This window comes from Rissa tridactyla, chromosome 1 (genome assembly GCF_028500815.1).
Source record: "Rissa tridactyla isolate bRisTri1 chromosome 1, bRisTri1.patW.cur.20221130, whole genome shotgun sequence".
Lineage (NCBI taxonomy): Eukaryota > Metazoa > Chordata > Aves > Charadriiformes > Laridae > Rissa > Rissa tridactyla.
Genome location: NC_071466.1, coordinates 26,055,365 through 26,076,474, shown reverse-complemented (window position 1 = coordinate 26,076,474; position 21,110 = coordinate 26,055,365). Strand labels below are relative to the sequence as shown.

Genomic DNA, 21,110 nt, shown 5'->3' with positions numbered 1-21,110 from the left:
CGATTCTCATTTGCGAACAATACTGTTCAGAGTGAAGTGACTGAGGATATAAATTTCCTGTGTGTGCCACCTACTACACTGTACTTTACTACAGAGCACAACATAAAATAAGTTTATGATGCCATTTCGTTACTAAGGACCAAGTGAAAGCAACCTGACATGGGAGCTGTGAGACAAAACCAGAGCTAGTTTTGTAAGGTAGAGTTTATATGGTTACAGATTTGAGCATTATTTTTTCATGGCAACGAGGCCTTGTTTCTTCAGTGGTTTTCAAAATAAAAATATGATGCACGAATGGGCCATATACCAAGCTCCTCTCTAAATTTCGCTATGGCAAATGTCAAACACAGACAATAATAAGGAAAGTATGCTTTCCTTATGCTTCCAGCAGTAACAAGGGGCATATAAATACTTAACTACTTTTGTTTTCGAGACATTTTCAATGAGGAACACCTGGGGAATTAGTTCAGCCTCTTAACCTTAAGCACGAAGCGAGGAACAATACCCCAATTAGAGCTCAGCTGAAAGAAAACAGAGTAAAGAAGCAACGGAGCCCAGTGAGCACCATCGTTCTGCAGAGGGCAAGGCAAGGTCTGTGGAGCACAGAGAGAGCCGCACCTGGGTGCAGGCGGCAGTGCCCAGCAGGGACATCGGCCCCAGAAGGTGGGACATCAGCAGAGCCAGCCTGAAGCAGGTTGCCAGCAAAGGTGCAAATAGGTATCTTGGCAAGGACAGAAGAGTAGGATTAATAACAAGAAGGGGAAATAAGGATAAACACCTTCAGTTTGCAAGATTAGGAAAGTTGCTAAGGTCTGGCAGGGGTGGCAATGAAGCAACTGGGGAAGTGAGGAGGGGCTGTGCATCAAGGGAAAAGCCAGTGCACAACACAGCTCTGCTGGGAAGGAGCCGAGGAGAGGAGCACACAGAGCTAGTGATTATTCGGCTTCTCCTTCATAAGCAGAAAGGTCTTGGTGGCCCCTCTGTGTCCCTCCTCAGCAGGGGGGGATTGAGGAATCGCGCAGCAGGCAAAAGAACAGACAGTCCGCAGGAGCCAACTGTTATCATTCTGCTAAGCTCATCACCCACAGGGAAATCTTAGGGGAAGAGCCATCCCTTGCATCAGACCTCAAATAAGAGCTCGTGGTGAATGTTTTTCTAAAAATGGGGTTTGTTCTTTCTCTTCTCTTTTGAAACAACAGCTGTTAGTTGGTTAAAAGAGAAACATTCAGAAAACATGTTGATTTCAAGAGAAGTTCCCGCAGGGAATATTCATCTCTAGATGACAAGAGTTCGGGCTTCAAATTTGTCATTTCACAGAAATCTAGAATTTCAGGTGTAAAAAAATCTGTAGGGAGCGCTGGCATGATGATCAGGATGATGCTGTACCACAGGGTATGGCACAGCAGGAGGTTATACGGTTTGATCTTTTCTACCTTGGCGTGTACTAGAAGTAACTCAAAGATTATAACGTATATAAAAAGTCTGATGTTCCACTGTAACTCAAGACGAACATTTGTCCTCAAGAGGGACAGGGAACTACTGGAGAGAGTCCAATGTAGGGCAACTAAGATGATTGAGGGACTGGAGCATCTCCCTTATGAGGAAAGGCTGAGAGAGCTGGGACTCTTTAGCCTGGAGAAGAGAAGGCTGAGGGGAGACCTTATTATGGCATACAAGTATCTAAAGGGTGGGTTTAAGGAGGATGGTGCCAGACTCTTTTCAGTGGTTCCCAGTGACAGGACGAGGGGTAACGGGCACAAGCTGGAACATAGGAAGTTCCCATCAAATATGAGAAAGAACTTCTTTACAGTGAGGGTGACAGAGCACTGGAACAGGCTGCCCAGGGAGGTTGTGGAGTCCCCTTCTCTGGAGATTTTCATGACCTGCCTGGATGCAGTCCTGAGTACTGTGCTCTAGGCAATCCTGCTCTAGCAGGGGAGTTGGACTAGATGATCTCTAGAGGTCCCTTCCAACTCTGAAGATTCTGTGATTGTGTGATTTCAGCTGTTATTACAGGCCTGAATGTGTGTAAAACCTCAAATAATACTTTGACTATCATATGTATTTTGAAATGTCAAAAGGTGTGTGCGTACAATCATAAAATAATAAAAAGATGTAAAATATAATTATAAAAGGAAATTAAGCACCACAAGTGTATATTTCTTGAGCCTGCACGCTGTTTTAATTTTGTTCTAAATTTGTCTTTTAATATGCATATTAACTCTGACCTGGAAGAAAATTTACTTCAATCTCTTGGTGTTATTGCCCACAGGCTGGAAATATGGAACTCCAATTAGCTCTCTGCTAAATGCCCGTGCATTAGCTTTATTCCTGCTGGCTGCGTAATCAAGTCTCTTAGCACTGAGCCTCCCAGCGAAAGGCTCCTGGCGGAGCAGGAACCACCACTAACTTCCAGGCTTCCAGGAACAGCTTCCAAAGCTCTGCCAGCTCCTTCCACTACAGGAGTTCACAGAGCAAGAAGTTGTCTTTCTGGTAGCCAGGAATCAAAGCCACAAACTACTAATTTTGATATGAATTTGCATTCCATTTAAGGTTAGGAATCTCCCAAAGTTTCCTCTCTTTTAAAAGCTATATTTATATAGAAATGGATATTTCAGGCCATAAGATAACGATGAGAATAAATACTTGCTCGTGTTTTCTACTGGTGTGGTTACAGCATTTGCTTTTGACAAATGCATCTGAATGCATAGTTCTGTAAAGGTATTTACATTTCCTAATTAACACACACAGCCTGCTTCAAGCCGAACAGAAGGAGCAAAGGCAAAATCATTAGAAATATAATGCAAAACACTCCAGGCATGTTAAATCATTCAGCAATCACTTGGAAAAACAGCACACAAAGGCACTTCTCCATTCCCCCACCATTGCTGAATGCCAGCTTAGGAACCAGAGCTAAAACACCTTATCTGAGACATCTTCTCAAGAGCTGCTGCAGAATCAGCGCCTGTATTTGCCTGTACTTTTCTGAGTCTTTAAAAGACAGTACAGTGGGATAGGCTTCAATTTGCTTTCGCGCTTCAGACTGAAAACATGCTAACAAATTACGCATTGAGTATTTATTCCAAACCAAATCCTAACATGCTGTAGACATAATTAACAATTCAATGGGACTGGCTGCATCCGTTTGGCTTCCAGATGTTCTCAGGCGTATTTTATAAGTTAACTAATGCAGTCTGCAAGTTTAAAAAACCTCGAGGAAGTGTTTTCAGTCACTCACAGACACAGAGAGCCACTTCAAGCTTTCTTCTGCCTTTCCCCCGATACCCACGACTAGTCGTGTCTTTGGTGAGTAATGACACATCCATGCACGCCTTGTTTGAGACAAAATGAGCAAAGCTGGAAATATGATGGATTCTGTAGAATAAGATCAGTCTAATTCTCTCTCAAGGGTCTCTACTTCCTGTGATCTATGAGACACTGAGAGAGTGTAAATAAATAAGCAGATACAGAAGAAAGACTACATATTTGTTGAAGTAGAAACTGCTAACCTGTGTGCTTTTCCCTTTTGTGTTTGTTTCAAAGTCAATCCGGTAAGAAAAAAAGGACAGGGACTCGTCTGAAAGTGATTGTGTACTTTCTATATGAAAAAGAAAAGTCTCTTTATCTGGTATTAAAAAATCTAAAGGAAAAAATTAATCTGACGAAATGAATCGCTCTTTGGACTGAACAGAAAATCTCAGGGTAACTCAGAACATCCAACATTAGCTGCAGAGTTAAAACAACTGCTCCTTCTCTTCCTGTCATTTGCCATGGATCCCGTGGCATTTTATGGTCGCTTCCTCACAGGGTTGTGTTACGGCAAGTTTCAGAGTGATTCCCAGGACAGAGGTTGGAAAACTTGCAGCTGAACGTCTCACTTTCACCTGCGGCGTAGTGCTGTGTATCCCCATGTTCAGTGCAGGAAATGTAACCCACCGCGTATTCACTATTCAGCTTTTAATGGAAAGTCTTTACAAAGGGGAATAAAGCGCAGCAGACCCTTCTCCCTCGCTCCCCGCAAGAGCACTGGTGCTCACTTTTTTCCCTCTCAGCTGACCTCGGCTCATCTCTCTCCCGCCTGCTGAGGTTGTGTTGTCTGAATTTTAGAGAAGCTGATTAAAAAAAGCACAATTGACACCACAAGCTTGCAGGTGGGAGCTGCGATAACACCAGCCTCCTATTTTTCATCTTGACTGATCGTATCTAACAGCCTGCCCTGTTACTTATGATTTACTGGTACTTGTAAAAGCGCAGGAATTGACTGAGTTAGTTTTTTGAACAATGCTTTTGATTGTCTTTAATTTAGTGGGCCAAGTAGAAACAAGCTGCTCAAACGAATTCTTTATTGCTACTGTCATTGCACACAAATTACGAGTTTTCTTATGGGGAATAACAGTCACTTGTCTGTGAGATAAACATTAAATGAGAATAATAACCAAGCTGAAATAGGTATGCCATAACACACACACCCAAAACCCCACAACGACACGCAGACAATATAAAATCCTTCGGCTCTTTAATTTCATAGACTGTTGGGTGGCAAGTCCAACCTGGTGGATAAAGCTGAGGTCTGGAACAAGAAGCAACCTGGTATAGTTCAAGATGTCGCTGCCCGTTGCAAGGTAGTTTGTACTAGATGACCTTTAAAGGTCCCTTCCAACCCAAACGATTCAGATTCTACGATAAGCAACCCGATGTTCAAGAGTTTGCATCAGGACTGCAAGCCAGAGCTGCATCAATATCCTGAAGGTGAACCGAAGTTTTGAAACACAGCAGAGTTTAGAGGTACCAAGCTGAGTTTTCTGTGGGTTTCTATGTTCTGAGAGAAGGATGTGGCTGAACAAGACCAGACAGGAATGACACCACAGAGGAAGCTCTATTACAAGGAAGAGAATAAAAACTATGCAGAGCTGGTCAGATTTAAACCACTTCTCAAATCCTTACATACAGTGATTGATCCATACTTTCTTTTTTTTCCTGAATTGCAGGCAAGTCTATTGCCTTTGTAGAAGCCATGCATTCAGCTCCCCTTGTACAGACTTACCCTTTAAAAGCTAGACATTTCTGCTCAGGAGTTACTCCTCCTGAATGTGCAAAAGAGGCCACAGCACTACAAAACAACATGTGCCACAATGGTGGCACATTTATTCACCTGTGGGCCTAAGATGTTCATGGCACACAGAACTGCACATCAGCTCTGTTGGGAGGGACCTCTGAAGTCCTCAGGTCCAGCCTCCTGCTCAGAGTAGGCTGCACTACAGCAGGTTGGACAGGGTGTTGTCCAGCTAAGTTACAGGTATCTCTAATGATGGAGGATTCACCACCTCTCTAGACAACCTGCTGTAGTGTTTGTCCACCTTCACAGGTCACCAAATGACGACCACCTTCAAAGGAGGTCAAAAAATGCGAATTTCCTGTGTTCCAGCTCGTGTTTGGTGTCTCTTGCCCTGTCATTGTGCACCACTGAGACGTGTCTGGCTTTGTTCTCTCTATATCTTCCCATTAGGTAACTGAAGACTGTGAAAAGATCTCCCTTTGCTTTTTCTGAACAACTCCAGCTCTCCCAGACTCTCCTCCCAACCTGTCCTGTCATGTGCCCGAGTCCCTTGACCATCTTGGTGGCTCTTTGCTGCTCTCACTCCAGTATGTCACATTGCTCTTGTCCTGGGATTCCCAAAACTGGACACAGTTGTGAGTGGCCACACAAGTGCCGAGTGGGTAGGCTACTGATGCTGCAAGCCACACTCTTGCTAATGTAGCCCAGTATGCAGCTAGTCTTTCTTGCTGCAAGGGCACACCGCAGGCTCAGATTCAACTTGCTGTCTAGTAGGACCCCCAAACAGGGCAGAGCTGCTTCCCCACCAGACGGCTCCAGCCTCTCCTGTAGTACGTTGTTATTCCCCCCAAGGGGCAAGACTTTGCATTTGCCTTTTTGAACTTCATGAGGTTCCTGCGGGCCCATTTCTCCAGCCTGGCCCTTTGAAGGTCCCTCTGAAGGTCCCTCTTAACTGCAGCCCTGCCCTCCAGAATGTTGACCAATTCCTCCTGATTTGCTATCATCTGTGAGCTTGCCAAGGGAGTGCTCTATCCCACTCTTCACGTTTTAAATGAAGAAGGTAAGCAGTATTTGCCCAGTATCAATAGCTAATGCATGCCAAATTCTGCCACCTGGACTTTGTACCTGTGATCACAACACCCTGAGCCTGATGGTCTAGATGGTTTTCCAGCCACCTCATTGTCCATCTGAGGTCTGCAGCAAGCTGAAATACTCCCGGACTTTTTCCCAGACAGTCACAGACACGTGACTGAGAAAAGGTATGGGAAGGCAGTTGCAGGAAGAGGTTTCAGGCCACACTCATGCTGTTGAGTGGCTACCAGCCTGTGGAGAACATGTCACTCCCAGGCTCAATCTGTGAGTCCCCTCCAGAATTGGAAGCCTGAAGCAGATGAAACCAACACTCCTGGCCAGGAAATAACCTAGGTCTAAAACAGGTTAATTATAATCAACTGATGGCAGCACTGGGTGAATGCACTATACTGCTTCTAGACCTAAGCAGGTGTGTCTGCATGGTGCTGTGCTTTGTGGCTCTCCAGACCTGACAGCACCAACTCAGGAATTCCTGCCCATCTGAATCCCCTTTCCATTGCACAAGACAGACACGCTCTCCTTGGGTTACTAACTGCTGTGCTGTGTTATGCTGAGGGGTTTTTACACATCCTGAGGGGCTCACCAGGTACACCACTAACTGCACCTTGTCAAAATGAAGGGGTTTGCCCGAAATACGACAGAATTAGCTCGTGGTTTGATTTAGGATCTGAATTGTCCCATGGCAAACACTAATCTAAGGGGTTTGTAAAACAAATCCCCTGTGAGGGTGAGAAGTTGTTAATTTGCTGTCTCTGAACATTGCCTTCTGCAGATATCCCCATGTTTTCAGAGAAATTTAAAACAGAAAATTCAGTATATGTGTGTCTCAAAGATTATGTATTTTACCAATATCTGTGGCAAGACCAAGCTTATATGTCTCTTCAGGGGTGGATCTTAGCTGCAAAGCTCCTGACAGAGGAAGCTGCTTTCACCTGTCTTTAAACAAAATATGAAACAATAATAGAAATGGTAAACATTTGTTAGGTTATCACTGTATTTCTCAAAGCAGCTACTACGTTTAAGCGAATTTAAAGGACCCATCTCAGTTTCTCTATTCAAGTATGCTTTTTTCCTCCCATTTTCCATATGTTGACAGGTACACAAATATGAAAGGGGTCTAATAACACATAAAAAGGGCTGTGCAACATACTGAAAACTAATTAAGTGCATTCTTTTCACAGACTAGTCAAAAAGCAATTGATGTCTTCAAAACAATTTGCATGACAATGATCTTCCCCTAGTATTATCCCATGACAGAAAAATTTTTTGATCATCTGAATCACTGCACAGCAGCAGCTATAGGAGTCCATTTTCATTAACTTAATGTGATTTATACCCTGTAGTCCAATTTATTTGACAAGCACTTTTAGTGAAATATCAGGAGTACAATCTCTCTTGAGCAGTCGTCCTTTCTTTTTTTTTTAATGAGACTTTACAGCATAGGTGGCCTTCTCAGGTAACATCTAACAAATGAAAGCTTGCATGGGATTTTTGTTGGTTATTTCCCACTCATTAATACAGGTAGATATGCTCCTTTGTGAATTAATTTCCTATTCATACATACTTAAAATGATGTACATCTCTGAAACACAAAGGCAATTGTTACACCACCTGATATTCCACTCTCTCAGAAATATTCTTTATATTTAAATTACTGTCTTCCTCTTTGTGAAATACTTTCTCACCCTTTTACTTTTCTAAAAGATGCTATACACAATACACACAGTGTCTGTGCACTTTAACTGTAACAGTGGAGCACTCTAAGCATTTCAGTTTAGTAACTGCAATGTCTTGCACAGGAGGTTGGACAGATGCAGTGCATGTGTATATAGAATATCTACCATGTCATTCTCCAAGCACGTAGAATCATAGAATCGTAGAATCATAGAATCGCTGAGGTTGGAAGGGACCTTTAAGGTCATCAAGTCCAACCATTAACCTACCCTGACAAAAACCACTTCTAAACCATGTCCCTAAGTGCCCCATCTACCCTTTTTTTAAACACCTCCAGGGATGGTGAATCCACCACCTCCCTGGGCAGCCTATTCCAATGTTTAATAACCCTTTCAGTGAAAAAATGTTTCCTAATATCCAATCTAAACCTCCCCTGACATAACTTGAACACATTTCCTCTTGTCCTATCACTTGTCACCAGGGAGAAGAGGTCAGCCCCCATCTTTCTAGAACATATAGAAGGAATAATTGTCATTTCCCTACTTTTCAAAAGCTTTACTATATGGCTGACTTCAGTAGCACTGCTCATGGGACAGCCTGGCCTTCTGACTTTGAACGAGGCTGGTGACTTCTTCCTCAAATGCAAAATTCACGCCTAAGGTTATTGATTCACTTTTTCTTATGGAAATATACACTTGCAAGATGGTGTTGCTTTGTGTTGTAAGTCCTTCCTGATGGAGCTGGAGGCAGGGATTTCCCCCCACCGACAAGGAGGGGTACATGGCATGAAGATACGCTTTTCACCCCCAGCTAATAATTTCCATCCATGGTGGAGATCATCCCTCTCTCCTTGGTCACAGCCTCTCTGCAGTGTCTTGTCTTCTGCCACGGGGTGAAAAAGCAACAGGAAATTGTGGTGGTTTCATTCCTTCCAACTGTGACTCCACAGTGGCGATGGGCTGCTGCCAGCTCAGCTATGGAGAAACTGGGCTGAGACAGAGGATAGACATGTGCCCCACCATGCTCTTCTGTCCTTTGGTATGTCTGTGCATGCAATTGCCATTATGTGACAGTTTGGAAGAATATTAGAAATGTACACATTCCACTGTTTTCAAAACATCGCATCCCTTCAGTTTGGAGCACTAGTGAAGGTTTCTTTGGTGTTGCTGTTGCAGTGATGAGGCTGGCTGCCTCCCCATGCATGACATTCATCATCTTCAAGGCCAGGCTGGATGGGGCTTTGAGCAGCCTGGTCTAGTGGGAGGTGTCCCTGCCCATGGCAGGGGGGTTGGAACTAGATGATCTTTAAGGTCCCTTCCAACCCAAACCATTCTATGACTCTACGATCTTTACGACATGCCAGTGTCAGAGACCCAAGGTAGGTGGGGAGCAGATTAATTTTTAGTATACTTTCAAACATTTTTTAAACACTGATTTTACTTCTCTGCTCCCTTATTGTTATCTGTCTTCTGCCCTGTGATGTCCAGCAATAATGCCAGACTTGCCCGGCACAGACTGGTAGCCTGAGCCACTGATGGTTCTTTGGTTCTTTCCACTTTGCAGCAGCACTACAAGCAGACCTTTTACACTGTCTGTACATGCAGACTTTCAACCTTTACATCCTCTATCTGCTGCAGGACATCCTATTGGAGACTGGCCTTTTCAGCACAACCGTGCACTTTCCCTGCCATATTTAAAATACAGTATCTGACACCATTTTGAAGGGCTTTTGTTAGATGCCTTTGTTTGCCTGGGATCAGAAAGCCCAAAGCAATACAAACACTCCACTGACCTTTCTCCACTTGCTTCATTTGATCTGTAGCATCTTCCTTCTGATTTAATATAGAGTTCAATTTTAAAAAGGTGGTTTTGTGCTTCATCATTTAAAAGATGGGCAAAATTGTTGAAAGGATACTTAAACAGAAGATATTACATTCTATAGGGCTTCCTATCATATTAGGATCTACAGACAGCATTCATATATTATTGCAAGAAAGGCAGGATTAGACCTGCTAAAACCCCCTGTCTTTATCTTTGCTTTGATTTACTTCATCCTTTGCTTCCATCAGATACTCAGCAGTGTGTGGAATGATAACACCTTTTTAATAAAAAACCCCATGACTTGACCACAGATCCATTTGCTGCCACCTTGGCTCATATAAAACGTAAACCAGAGCATTGGACTAACGATGGGGTTTTTTGCTTCTGTCAGTTGTGTATAATAACAGCAACTTCCCAAACTTGCCAGCTGTTCAGCATCTGTGTCTGACTGTTTGTGTAACACAGCCAGGTATCCCTACTTCACATGTTTAGTTTCCTTCCAGAATAAAATGGCAAGTTTTACCTCACCTGACTGAGTCTCCCTATCAGGACCGGACTATAAATTCAGTGAGGAGGTGGCAATGGGCTCCACCAGTCTTTGCTGGTACAAACAGAGGTGCCTTGCTGGAAGAAGGCTGGGATGGTGGCCAGAGCCCCTGATCTCCAGAATGGGAAAGAGTAATTTCAACTCTTTTCCAGTTGTGATGGATCTAACACGTTCTGGCAGTACCTCTCCTGGCTATCTGCTACTGAGGCTTGCATAAGCAAGCATATGGACAATCCTCATCACATCCCTGGCATGGAAAGGCCATGGTGGGCTGTTGGATTGAAATCTGCCTCGTGTTTGGCACACTGACAGCTTCCTGGCTGCGACAAAGCTTAGGAAACAACATCAGAGTCAGACTAATGGCCTTGCAATGGGAAGAACAAACTGACTGCTCTCCAGTGCGAGCCTGAGCACTGCACCTCCTGCACAGGGCACTCCTCTATGGGCCAATGCACCCGCAGACACAAGGACTGAACATCGCACTCTGCATGGCTCGGAGGGAAGTAAATCCAATTTAGAAGCAATGCTGCCCTGTCTCCACCAGGCCCGTTAACTCAGACACAGCATGGCATTAACAGCTCTTTGTGCCTCTCAACCCACAAGTTCACTTATGGCCAGCTTGAAGCACGGGCAGAGAGTTGCCATTTGTGTGCCCCCAGGGAAGCAGTCATACCCAAGGTTACTGGAGGGTCATGCAAAGACAATAACAAACGCTCTGAAGGAAACTACATAGAGACTAATGACTAATGACATAGAAAACATCTACAACCTGAGGACAATGAGCAAATGAAGGTTGTTTGGAAGAAAAAAAAAAGGGAGAATTTCTCATAATGATTCAAATTCTGTATGGACTTTTTATTTTTCAGCTTTGTGTCCAAAGGTAGTAAAATTCAGCAAAAAATTAGTCTTTCATTTAACAGATTAAATAATTTCCTAAATTAAAACCCCAAATTAGAAGTCAACTTTAGCTTTCCACCAGCCTCAGTAATTCTTTTCTCCTTTAGCATTTATGCCCTGATGTGACTGTGAACATTATCCTCTTTCTGAAAACCTACTGCTTGATCAATATTGTTTTGCATTAAGTTGTAATTCCTGCTCTCCTGTGGGGGTCTGAGATTTGGAGCCTGTGCAAACTCAGATGACAGCCTGAATCGGTTCTGCCTATGCTAGATTTTGCGTGCCCACATTAGCATGATTGCGTATCAAGCATCACGGTTCCAGCTCATTGCAGTGTCCCAGTACTGAACCCTCCCTGGCAAGCACTCAATCGTGTGAGACTGCCCAAGTAGTAGAAGACTCAGGATTTTCAACAGTCTTCTTGTCTGTGACAAATGAACCCCAGAGGCCAGAAAAGCTCCTCTACAGATACTTGAAATAGCCCTTTAAAGCTTATCGTGCCAGTGTCACTAGCTGGAAAAGAAAGGCTTTTGCTTGAGATGTCTAGGGGCAAATCTGATACTAATCAAATCTGCTGTAGCCTGAAATGACATAGTCTGGCTAGAGATCCGAGAGAGGAAAGGAAGCTCAAAAGAAAAGGAAAAAAAAAAAGGAAAAAAACTTGAAAAGGAAACAAAAAAAGGTACCACCTTTTGTCCATATATTCTGTTGATAGATCGGTCCACTCCCCAGTTAGTGAGTGCAGATGATGGAAGTAAACAGTTTTCTGACAGTAGGAGGCAGTCACTCCTGACTGTGCTGGACACAAGACCACATCCTCTTCCCTTGACTTTCACTTAGCTGGACTACCTAAAGCAAACGGTTTCAGCTTCATCTTCCCTGCCAGGTTCTCCAAGCCACTGATTATAGTAGTAATTCCTTTTCTTCAAGTGTTAAGTTAACCAGGTGTATTGGGTTTGTGTGGCAAGATTTTGGTAGCGCGGGGTGGGGGGGGGTGGGAGGTTGCAGGGGTGGCTTCTGTGAGAAGATGCCAGAACTTTCCCCCCATGTCCAAGAGAGCCAATGCCAGCTGGCTCAAAGACGGACCCATCACTGGCCAAAGCTGAGCCAATCAGTGATGGTGGCAGAGCCTCTGTGATAAAATATTTAAGAAGGAGGAAAAAACTGCTGTGCAACAGCAAATGGGAGAGGGGAGTGAGAACACGTGAGAGCAACAACTCTGCAGACACGTGGTCTGTGAAGGTCAGTGAAGAAGGAGGGGGAGGAGGTGCTCCAGGCACCGGAGCAGAGATTCCCCTGCAGCCCATGGTGAAGACCATGGTAAGGCAGGCTGTCCTCCTGCAGCCCATAGAGGTCCATGGTGGAGCAGATATCCACCTGCAGCCTACGAAGGACCCCACGCTGGAGCAGGTGGATGCCTGAAGGAGGCTGTGACCCTGTGGACAGTACATTCTGGAGCAGGCTCCTGGCAGGACCTGTGACCCTATGGAGAGAGGAGCCCACACCGGAGCAAGTTTGGTGGCAGGGCATGTGACCCCATGGGAAGGACTCACATTGGAGAAGTTTGTGGAGGACTGTCTCCAGTGGGTGGGACTCCACACTGGAGCAGGGGAAGAGAGTGAGGAGGAAGGAGCAGCAAAGACAATATGTGATAGACTGACTGCAACCCCCATTTCCCATCCCCTTTTTCTGCTTGGAGGGAGGAAGTAGAGAAAATTAGGATAGAAGTTGAGCTTGGGAAGAAGGGAGGAGTGGGGGGAAGATGTAATCACCCTATCCTGATTTCATAGGTAATAAATTAAAGTAATTTTCCTCAAGTCTGTTCTGCCCACAACAGTAATTGATAAGTGATCTCTCTCTGTCCTTATCTCGACCCATGAGCCTTTTGTTATATTTTCTCTCCCCTGTCCAGGTGAGGAGGGGGAGTGATGGAGCAGCTTGGTAGGCACCTGGCATCCAGCTAGGGCCAACTCACCATCCCAGGTTAATCTATCTTGAAACCAGAACCAGTAACGCATGAAGTCTTTGTCTTGTATTTTGTACTGGTTTTTCCTTCACAGCTCCATTTGCAGTGTGTGTCATCAAACCCAGCGGGACTTACATAGAGATGAAACCCAGCCAGACTGGATACGGCTGGTGACCTACACAGAATTCTTTATTTTGGAATCTAAACTGTTAGATCTAATCTGAACTTGATGGAATTTCTGAACTCTTATTGAAACTGTGTCTTTTTTTAATCCTTACTATTCCATACAGACACACAAAACCCTTTACTCAAGACCATGAAGTGGCCTATCCAAACTGTCTCTCTAAAGGAAAATGCTGAGTGAAGAAAGTCTGATTTGTCTTTCTGCATAGTGTTCTCTCTAAACAGGCAGATATGAAGCTACAATATTTTAGGGACAGAAGTAGAAAAGCATACACCATGTCCAAGTGCCAGGCGGGGGAAGGGGCAGCATGAAACAAGTGTGAGCAGGAGACGGTGGAGAGATGCACATGTTTTTCAACCAAAAATGCATTTGACAGAAAACTGTAAACTTTCCTGTGTGAGACGCTATGAATTATTGCTGGCTGATTTGAGAAATAGCTGGATCGAACTGAAGGAGGGCTTAGGTAAGGAAACAATTTGGAAACAAGACTAGGTCTTTTTGGTTTATTTACTTGCCTCCTTCTCCCTCTCTGAGTGAAAACACCACAAATTGCTTAAACTTAGAGGGCTGTATTCTTATCCTTGCAAGCATAACTAGCAATGAATTATCTGCTCAAAGGAATGCTTTGGTCTCTAAAGCAATGCAACGTTTTCAGAAAGCTGTTTGGTGAGAACCAATAATATATACATTAAATCTCTGGCACGTGTAGTTAGGGACACTAAATGCCTTCAACTGCAGGCACAGTTCACAAAATGAGATTATAGCTGTGTTCTTGCCCATGTTTCAAAGAGACTACAGCAAATAGAGTCCAAACCAGCACGCTGGCAATGTGCCCAAGAATGGCATGAAAATTAATCAAGTAAGTAGCAAAATAGCATCATAATAAGGTTTCTGCATTTCTTGGCCTAATGCAGGTGGTGTTTCACGTACACCAGTTTGGAGCACTTACCAGCAGGTGCTGTGGCAGTTTTTGGTGCTGGAAGTAAGCTCCTGCGTGGAGTTGCTATGCTGCTCGATACCTGCGTCGTGCTCTTGCTGCCCCCCTTGGGGACGTCTTTAGAAGGTGTGGATGCCTTAGGAGTGGTTTGCTCTTCATTTCCAAAGCTGGAACCTGCAGGAGACCAAAACTGCTCTAATTATAAGTTCATAAAAAATGTATGTGAACTGTGGCATGCAGACTAAGCTTGTATCAGCAATTATAATCTACAAAGACATATTCTCATTGCAACTCGGGCTAAGTTACATGGACTTTGTCCAATACAAATGGTTACGTAGAAATAAAGAGTTGCCAGCAACTTACTTAAACAACAAGTCTTGGCAGCTGTTGGAATCTGACTCCAACAGGAACTTAACACCTGCTTTTGGGCTAGCTTCATAAAGGTATCTGGCTGCGTGGCTCATAAAGAAACCAAGGCATTTCTAAACATCTGGGTGGTCAAGTTGTTTTTTGGATTTGTAGCTGCTACAGGAGCCACCCTACACACTCACCCTGACACTTGGGAGTTGCTGGTTGTCAGAGTAAGGGGGAATAGCAGGGCTCAGTGGTGCAAGGCACCGAATTCTCCTACCCAGGAGGGATTTCCCACAAACAGTCCCTCAGACCACACTCAGACATTTGAATAAAAAGATGAAAAACAACAACAACAACAAATCTGCCTTAACTCTCACATCCACTTCAATCACATTCTCATAATGAAACTTAGATTGCCAAGGTTTCCAGTTTATATTGGCCTCTTTCAAAACCTCTAATGAGTTGGTTTCCTCCTGCATTTGCCATCTAGGGAATAATGACATCCTAGGCTCCTTGTAGATATAAGGAAATCAATCCTTTCTTAACATTTGAAAAAGGCAAAGTTGCAGTGTGCTCTTTATCTATTGAGTAGAAAGCCTAAGAGGAGCAAAATATTACAGCACCTGCGGACTTGAACATTTGCAGAAGGATGAACATTTTGTTTGAAAAAATGAGTGGAGATAGTGGTAAGAAATACACAGGATATCAGAAAAGGGCTATCGTTTTTATTTCCATTATTTTAAAAGGATACAATACAACACTATTTAGGTACTGCCTGCAGGAAAATGATAACATTATATGTCCAAGTCTCCAAGTATTTTTAAGATGTAGGCTTCTTAAATGTGTGCAAGTAAAGGAGAGATTTAATTATTTTGCCTTTCTTACTGAAAATCCACTAGGAAAAAAGTTCAGGTTGGAAAAGAAAATCCTCTTTTCAGATAAAGTAAGAATAGACCTTTTGGCTCTAACAAAACAGTGTTAAATTTTGCTTTGTCTTTAAGGCTGCTTGCATATAGGTCTTAATTTAAAGAGCATATCTGCAGTATACATGGAATTCTACAAACACATTTGACCTTTGTTCAAATAATAAGCCACATTAAAAATTCAAACAGAACAGTCTACTGTACACTATGCAGGAACAGGGAAACCTGAAGCATTTGTCATCTTTACACTGCTGTGCACAAAACAACCCCTCAGCACATCACCTCGTTGTTTTATATCCAAACTACACGGATTTTTCATCTGTGTGACAAACATTTTAGATTACGTGTCAAATTAGCTGCTGACAAAACACTGCTGACTTCACCAAAGTCAGGTCAGCAGAACGCCTGTCCCAGCCTGGCCCAGTCTGCCCTGCAGCTGTGCATGAGGACACCTCTCCCAGCTGCCAGGGGGATGTCACAGCTCAAGTGCCCACCTCAGTCCATCTGCACCGTGCTTCTGAAGTCACTCCTCAAGTGGTCTCAGATAGGCACTCACCCAGTCGATTTGGGTAACATCGCTTCTAGATATTATTTTTCCTCGGCTATTTGTTCTAAAGTTTCAATTGCGGAAACACCAACCTTGATGAGCAAAATATTCCTATTATTTGCAGAGAAATGCCGTCTGAGTGCTCTTTAATGGAACCCCTTTATTCTCTATTGTGAAATGTACTATATGGAGGGCGTTTTAACTCACAAATCTGGCCAAACAGAAGCGATTTCCACATTGAAGAACGAGGTGTCCAGGGGAGCTACATAACCTCTGATTAAAAGAGAAGTTAAAAAGCTTTTCTAGGTATTGAAGATGAAGCACCACCAGCTACGAACACTTCTACTGTCTAAAACACAGCATAAGAGATCTGCTAATCACAGAAATGAGTGGGTCAGAAAGCTGACAAACATGGCCTTTTATCAGGTCCCCTGAATGAGAAATGCCCAGTGCCTGCAGAGAGGCGGCCATGCACCTCGTGCCATGGCTGGACAAACCCTTTCAGGAGGAAACAGAAGAAAAAAAAGCAATTCAGCTTTCAATCTTTCAATACGAAATGGACTCGGGGAGACAAGCTCCATGGCTGTACTGGCTGTCTGCAAGCACCAGGGTCAGAGAAGGAGGAGGGGGAGGAGGTGCTCCCCGCAGCTGCTGGAGAAGACCACGGTGAAGCAGGTATTTCCCTGCAGCTTGTGGAGAGGACCATGGTGCAGCAGATATCCACGCTGCAGCCTGTGGAGAACACCACGGTGGAGCAGGTGGACATGCCATGAAGGAAGCTGCAGGCCGTGGAAAGCACTCACAGGAGCAGGCTCCTGGCAGGAGCTCTGGCCCCCAGAGAGGAACCCACACAGGATCAGGTTTATCCTGAGGGACTTCAGCCTGTGAGAAGGACCCTCGCTGGGGCAGGGAAAAGTGTGAGGAGGAAGAAGTGGCTGAGAGGTACTATTATGGACTGACTGCAACCCCCATTCCTCATCCCCACTGTGTTGCTCAGTGGGGAGGTGGGATGGACGAGGGATGGAGGAGGTAGAGAAGTTGAGAAAGAAGAAATGAAGTTGAGCCAGGGAAAAAGGGGTGTGGGGGAAGCTGTTTTAGTTATTTTTGTCTTTGTTTCTCACCATTCAACTGTATTTTAATTGGAAATATATTAAATAATTTTCCCCAAGACAAGTCTGTTTTGTCTGTGACAGTAATTGCTAAGTTATCTCCCTGTCTTTATCTCTACCCATGAGCTTTTTCATTTTATTTTCTTCCCCATTCTGTTGAGGAGGGGTAGTGAGAGAGCAGCTGGGTGGGTGTCTGTCAGCCAGCCAAGGTCAGCTCACCACAACGGCAATATCATATATCCAGGATTTGCTGAGATAAGGTCGATGTTTAACATAGCAGATGGTATCTCCCACTTTGCTGTTCACTCCGAGATGGAGTTCAGAAAGAGACAGTAGGGTACAACAATATGTGCATGTATAATATGCCTCAAAAGGCAAAGGTTTGCTGCTTCCATGGGTATTCCTGGGGCAACATCCAGTTCCCCAGGAGCAGGGCAAGATGGGCTCCACCTTGCTACACATGGTGCTGGATTCCACTTTTCTTTTCAAATAGCATTCAAAGAAGAAATCATAGAATCATAGAATCTTCATGGTTGGAAAGGACCTTTGAGATCATCAAGTCCAACCATACACACACAAAAAAACCCCAAACCCCTACAATCTCTGCCACCAGAGCATGCCCTGAAGTGCCACATCTAGACGTTTCTTAAACACCTCTAGGGATGGTGACTCAACCACCTCCCTGGGCAGGCTGTTCCAGTGCCTGACCACTCTTTCAGTAAAGTAATTCCTCCTAATGTCTAATCTAAACCTCCCCTGCTGCAGCTTCAGACCATTTCCTCTGGTCCTGTCATTATTCACCTGGGAGAAGAGCCCAACACCCACCTCTCTCCAACCTCCTTTCAGGTAGTTGTAGAGGGCAATGAGGTCTCCCCTCAGCCTCCTCTTCTCCAAGCTAAACATGCCCAGCTCCCTCAGCCTCTCCTCATATGACCTGGTCTCCAGACCCCTCACCAGCCTGGTAGCTCTCCTCTGGACCCGCTCCAGCACTTCAATGTCCCTCTTGTACAGAGGGGCCCAGAACTGAACACAGCACTCGAGCTGAAATTTAAGATCCAGGAAAATGCATATTCCTCATGACCTAAGAGGAGAAATAAAGGTTTTCATTTACTCGGAGGAATTCACTTCTTGGGGGAAAATCAGATTATTCATTAGATGGTACTTGTCACTCCATCATGAGATAATGCCTTCCACTATTATCTGCAGCGGGTGAGTCAGTAGCATCTGCCCTCCCAGAACGCCAGTTCTAATTTTTCACTAAAAGCCTTTTCAGAAACACCAGATGTGCAGCGTGTGAATAGTTTCTAGGTGATCACATCCTCTGTTGTATTGTACCTCTTCCCTCCTACTCCTGTACTCTTGCATTTTATCTAAACCAGGGGAGACTTCTTGCTTGCCTTTGAAGAACCTGACAAGTCATTTGGGTGCTCCTACATAAAACGCCCTGTATTTTTGCAGACTGTGCTCTATGACGAGCAGCACTGCTGACTTTGCAGTAGAGTATTTAACAGACTATTAATGATCCGCTGGAGCTAAAGGCCTTCAGCCTCACTTTTATCATCTCACTATGAGCCTCAAGGAATCCTACTCTTCTGCTAGTGAAAAAAATACAGGGACGAAGAAAAGGTGTTTGAAGACTTGCAGTTACTTTGGAGAGTCCCAGCTGCACCAACTCATCCCCTACACTCTTATGCCAGTAAAGACATTCACAAGTCAGGCCCGGTAACATATTGTAGGCTGCATGTTCAAAGAAAAACGTGACCAAAATCCCACTGGCTCCCAGATGGCTGGAGCCATCCTTTCTCCGCATCTGCCACCGTGCTCGTCACCATCTGTCCCTGTCCTGCAGCAGCTCGCTTCAGGGGCTTCTCACCCTCGGAAGAGGGAAGTTATCTTGTATGTGTCACTAGGAGTTTGTGTCTCTTGTAGGGGTTCCTTTTCTGGAATTATTTACAGAATTTATAAAAAAAGGATGGAAATATGGTATGATATTACATATGACTGTAAAGCCAGCAGGAACATGGGTAGAGGGAATTCTGCATTTGACAAGAAATTAATTAAGCCATGTTGTATGGCAGGTCTTGATCTGAGAGGAGACAGCAATAAGAAGGGCTGCGCTCTAGAGTCCTACAGCCACAGATTTCCATGCCTGCACCCAAGGGCAATAAAGTCTCCTTTTGCTGGAGAACTTGCATCCTTTGTAGAAAAATAGCTTACCTTACAATGCTTATGGGTCTGTTTTGCTGAGAAACAGGCCCCAAAAGAGTAATAAAGCATGAGTTTGGCGGCTCCTGCAGCTCCTGTCTCGTGGGCTGCTATGTGAAGCCCATTGAAACGGAGTGAGTTTCCAGCTCTTCATAGCAGGTCAAGCATTCGCTGCGCTGGCAGCGGGCTTGGAGCTCGTAGCTCCCCGCCACAGCTGTAATCACACCCGGGACACCGGGAACGTGCCGGCATCGTGAATGTTCACTGAAGCACAAACATTTACCCACAGTAACAGCAAGCCCTTTCCATCTTAGAGATCCTTAGATACTACTTGACGCCAAGTTTAGTGACAATGAAGGTATGTCTACTTGCTGCAGTAGCGAGCCCACTTAGCATTCCTAAAGCACTTTCCAGTCACAGAATTCAACGAGCTTTACAAATAACGAAGGAGTTGAGCTGCTTTCCAAACTCAACAGCAAGGGAATAGCAGAGACAAACTGAGAAGGCGAGCAGGAAAACCTGATGACAAATTAGGCCAGAATGACTTTTTTCTCCTGCAAAACATGATTCCTCTGGGTTTTACTAGGCTGCGCTTTCTGTGCCTCAGTTTTCAAGCACAAATACAAGCACAAAATGAAACTTGATGTGACTGCCATGGGAAATGATCTGATACGGAAAGTACCTAAACTAGACATACTTTTCACTAAATTGGAACATTTGCTCATCCTTTAATTAACGTTCACTCTTTAATTCTGATTTTTACCTGTAAAGTGGTAATTAATTTCCACAGACTGATTAGAAGATACACAGCTTGTCATCTGAGCTTTTTATTTTACTATTTTAAGGGTTACTGTTTTAAAGTCCAACACAGTATATTTCAATATAACGTTTCACAGTGTAATTATCAAGAAACACAGTTGAAGATACAGCTCTGCAGCTGCAGCTGAAGCAAAGCTACTGACCAAGCGGTACAGTGCAATCATTAGTCCTTAGGGGTTACCACGCTGTTACAATTTTATGATAGTAGACGAGACTACTATCTGGCTAATTTGTTTTTTTGTCTTTGATGAGAGCCAGTGCCTCCTATTTCCTGACACACAAGGCCAAATGTGCAATAGATCAGGGACAAGCGGTGACAGGTTTCTTTTCTGCCTAGAACAATAGGAAGCATAAGGATTGATGTTCACACAATGCTTAAACCTAGTTTACTTACCTCAAAGTATTTTTTTCCATTGCATTTTTTTATCTCAGGCAAAGGTGTTTTAGCAATAATCCTCCTTAACATATTTATTTTAGAGGAGGTTTGTGCATGCCCATATGCTTTTATAAAGACTGATTTTTCTGAAGTCTTAGCATTCAAAACAGAAACATGAATTTTGAGCCTAATAACTTCCACCAAAATAAGGAGCCAAATCTGAAGCACCCGTCAGTATAGGAGCCAGCTCTCTGAGCTTTAGATGGCTTTGGGTCTCTGCACTGCAAGTGACTACCTCTAAGACAGCCCGTTTATCACCAGGGAAGGAATTTGGAGCCATCAATGATGACTAATGACAGCTATGTGACCAGTCATGGCTTTTGTATACATCTGTGAGAGATTGCTGCATGTCCGTCCTTCTTCCCATGCCCTCCAGTCCTAAAGCCAAGCACCTTTCTCCTATGACACCTGCTGTTGGATGGTTTTGGCCTCTCAGATCTGGCCACACAGATAGCTGTGTGTGGTCACAGCTGGTGGCAAAGGAGGATATTCAGCTTTGCCTCACCTGCAACAAAGTAGATATAAGAGAAGTGGAGATGTTTT

General features: G+C 44.1%; 1 protein-coding gene across 3 annotated transcripts in view; it reads right to left on the bottom strand.

The window, feature by feature from the left end:
- The window catches only part of MTUS2 (microtubule associated scaffold protein 2), a 351,967-nt gene that overhangs the window by 71,300 nt on the left and 259,557 nt on the right, over window positions 1-21,110 (bottom strand). For all 3 annotated transcript variants that reach the window (XM_054220594.1, XM_054220605.1, XM_054220613.1), the window contains one exon: window positions 14,187-14,348. In XM_054220594.1, coding sequence (XP_054076569.1) covers window positions 14,187-14,348 — 162 coding nt within the window. The remainder of the gene's footprint in view (window positions 1-14,186; window positions 14,349-21,110) is intronic.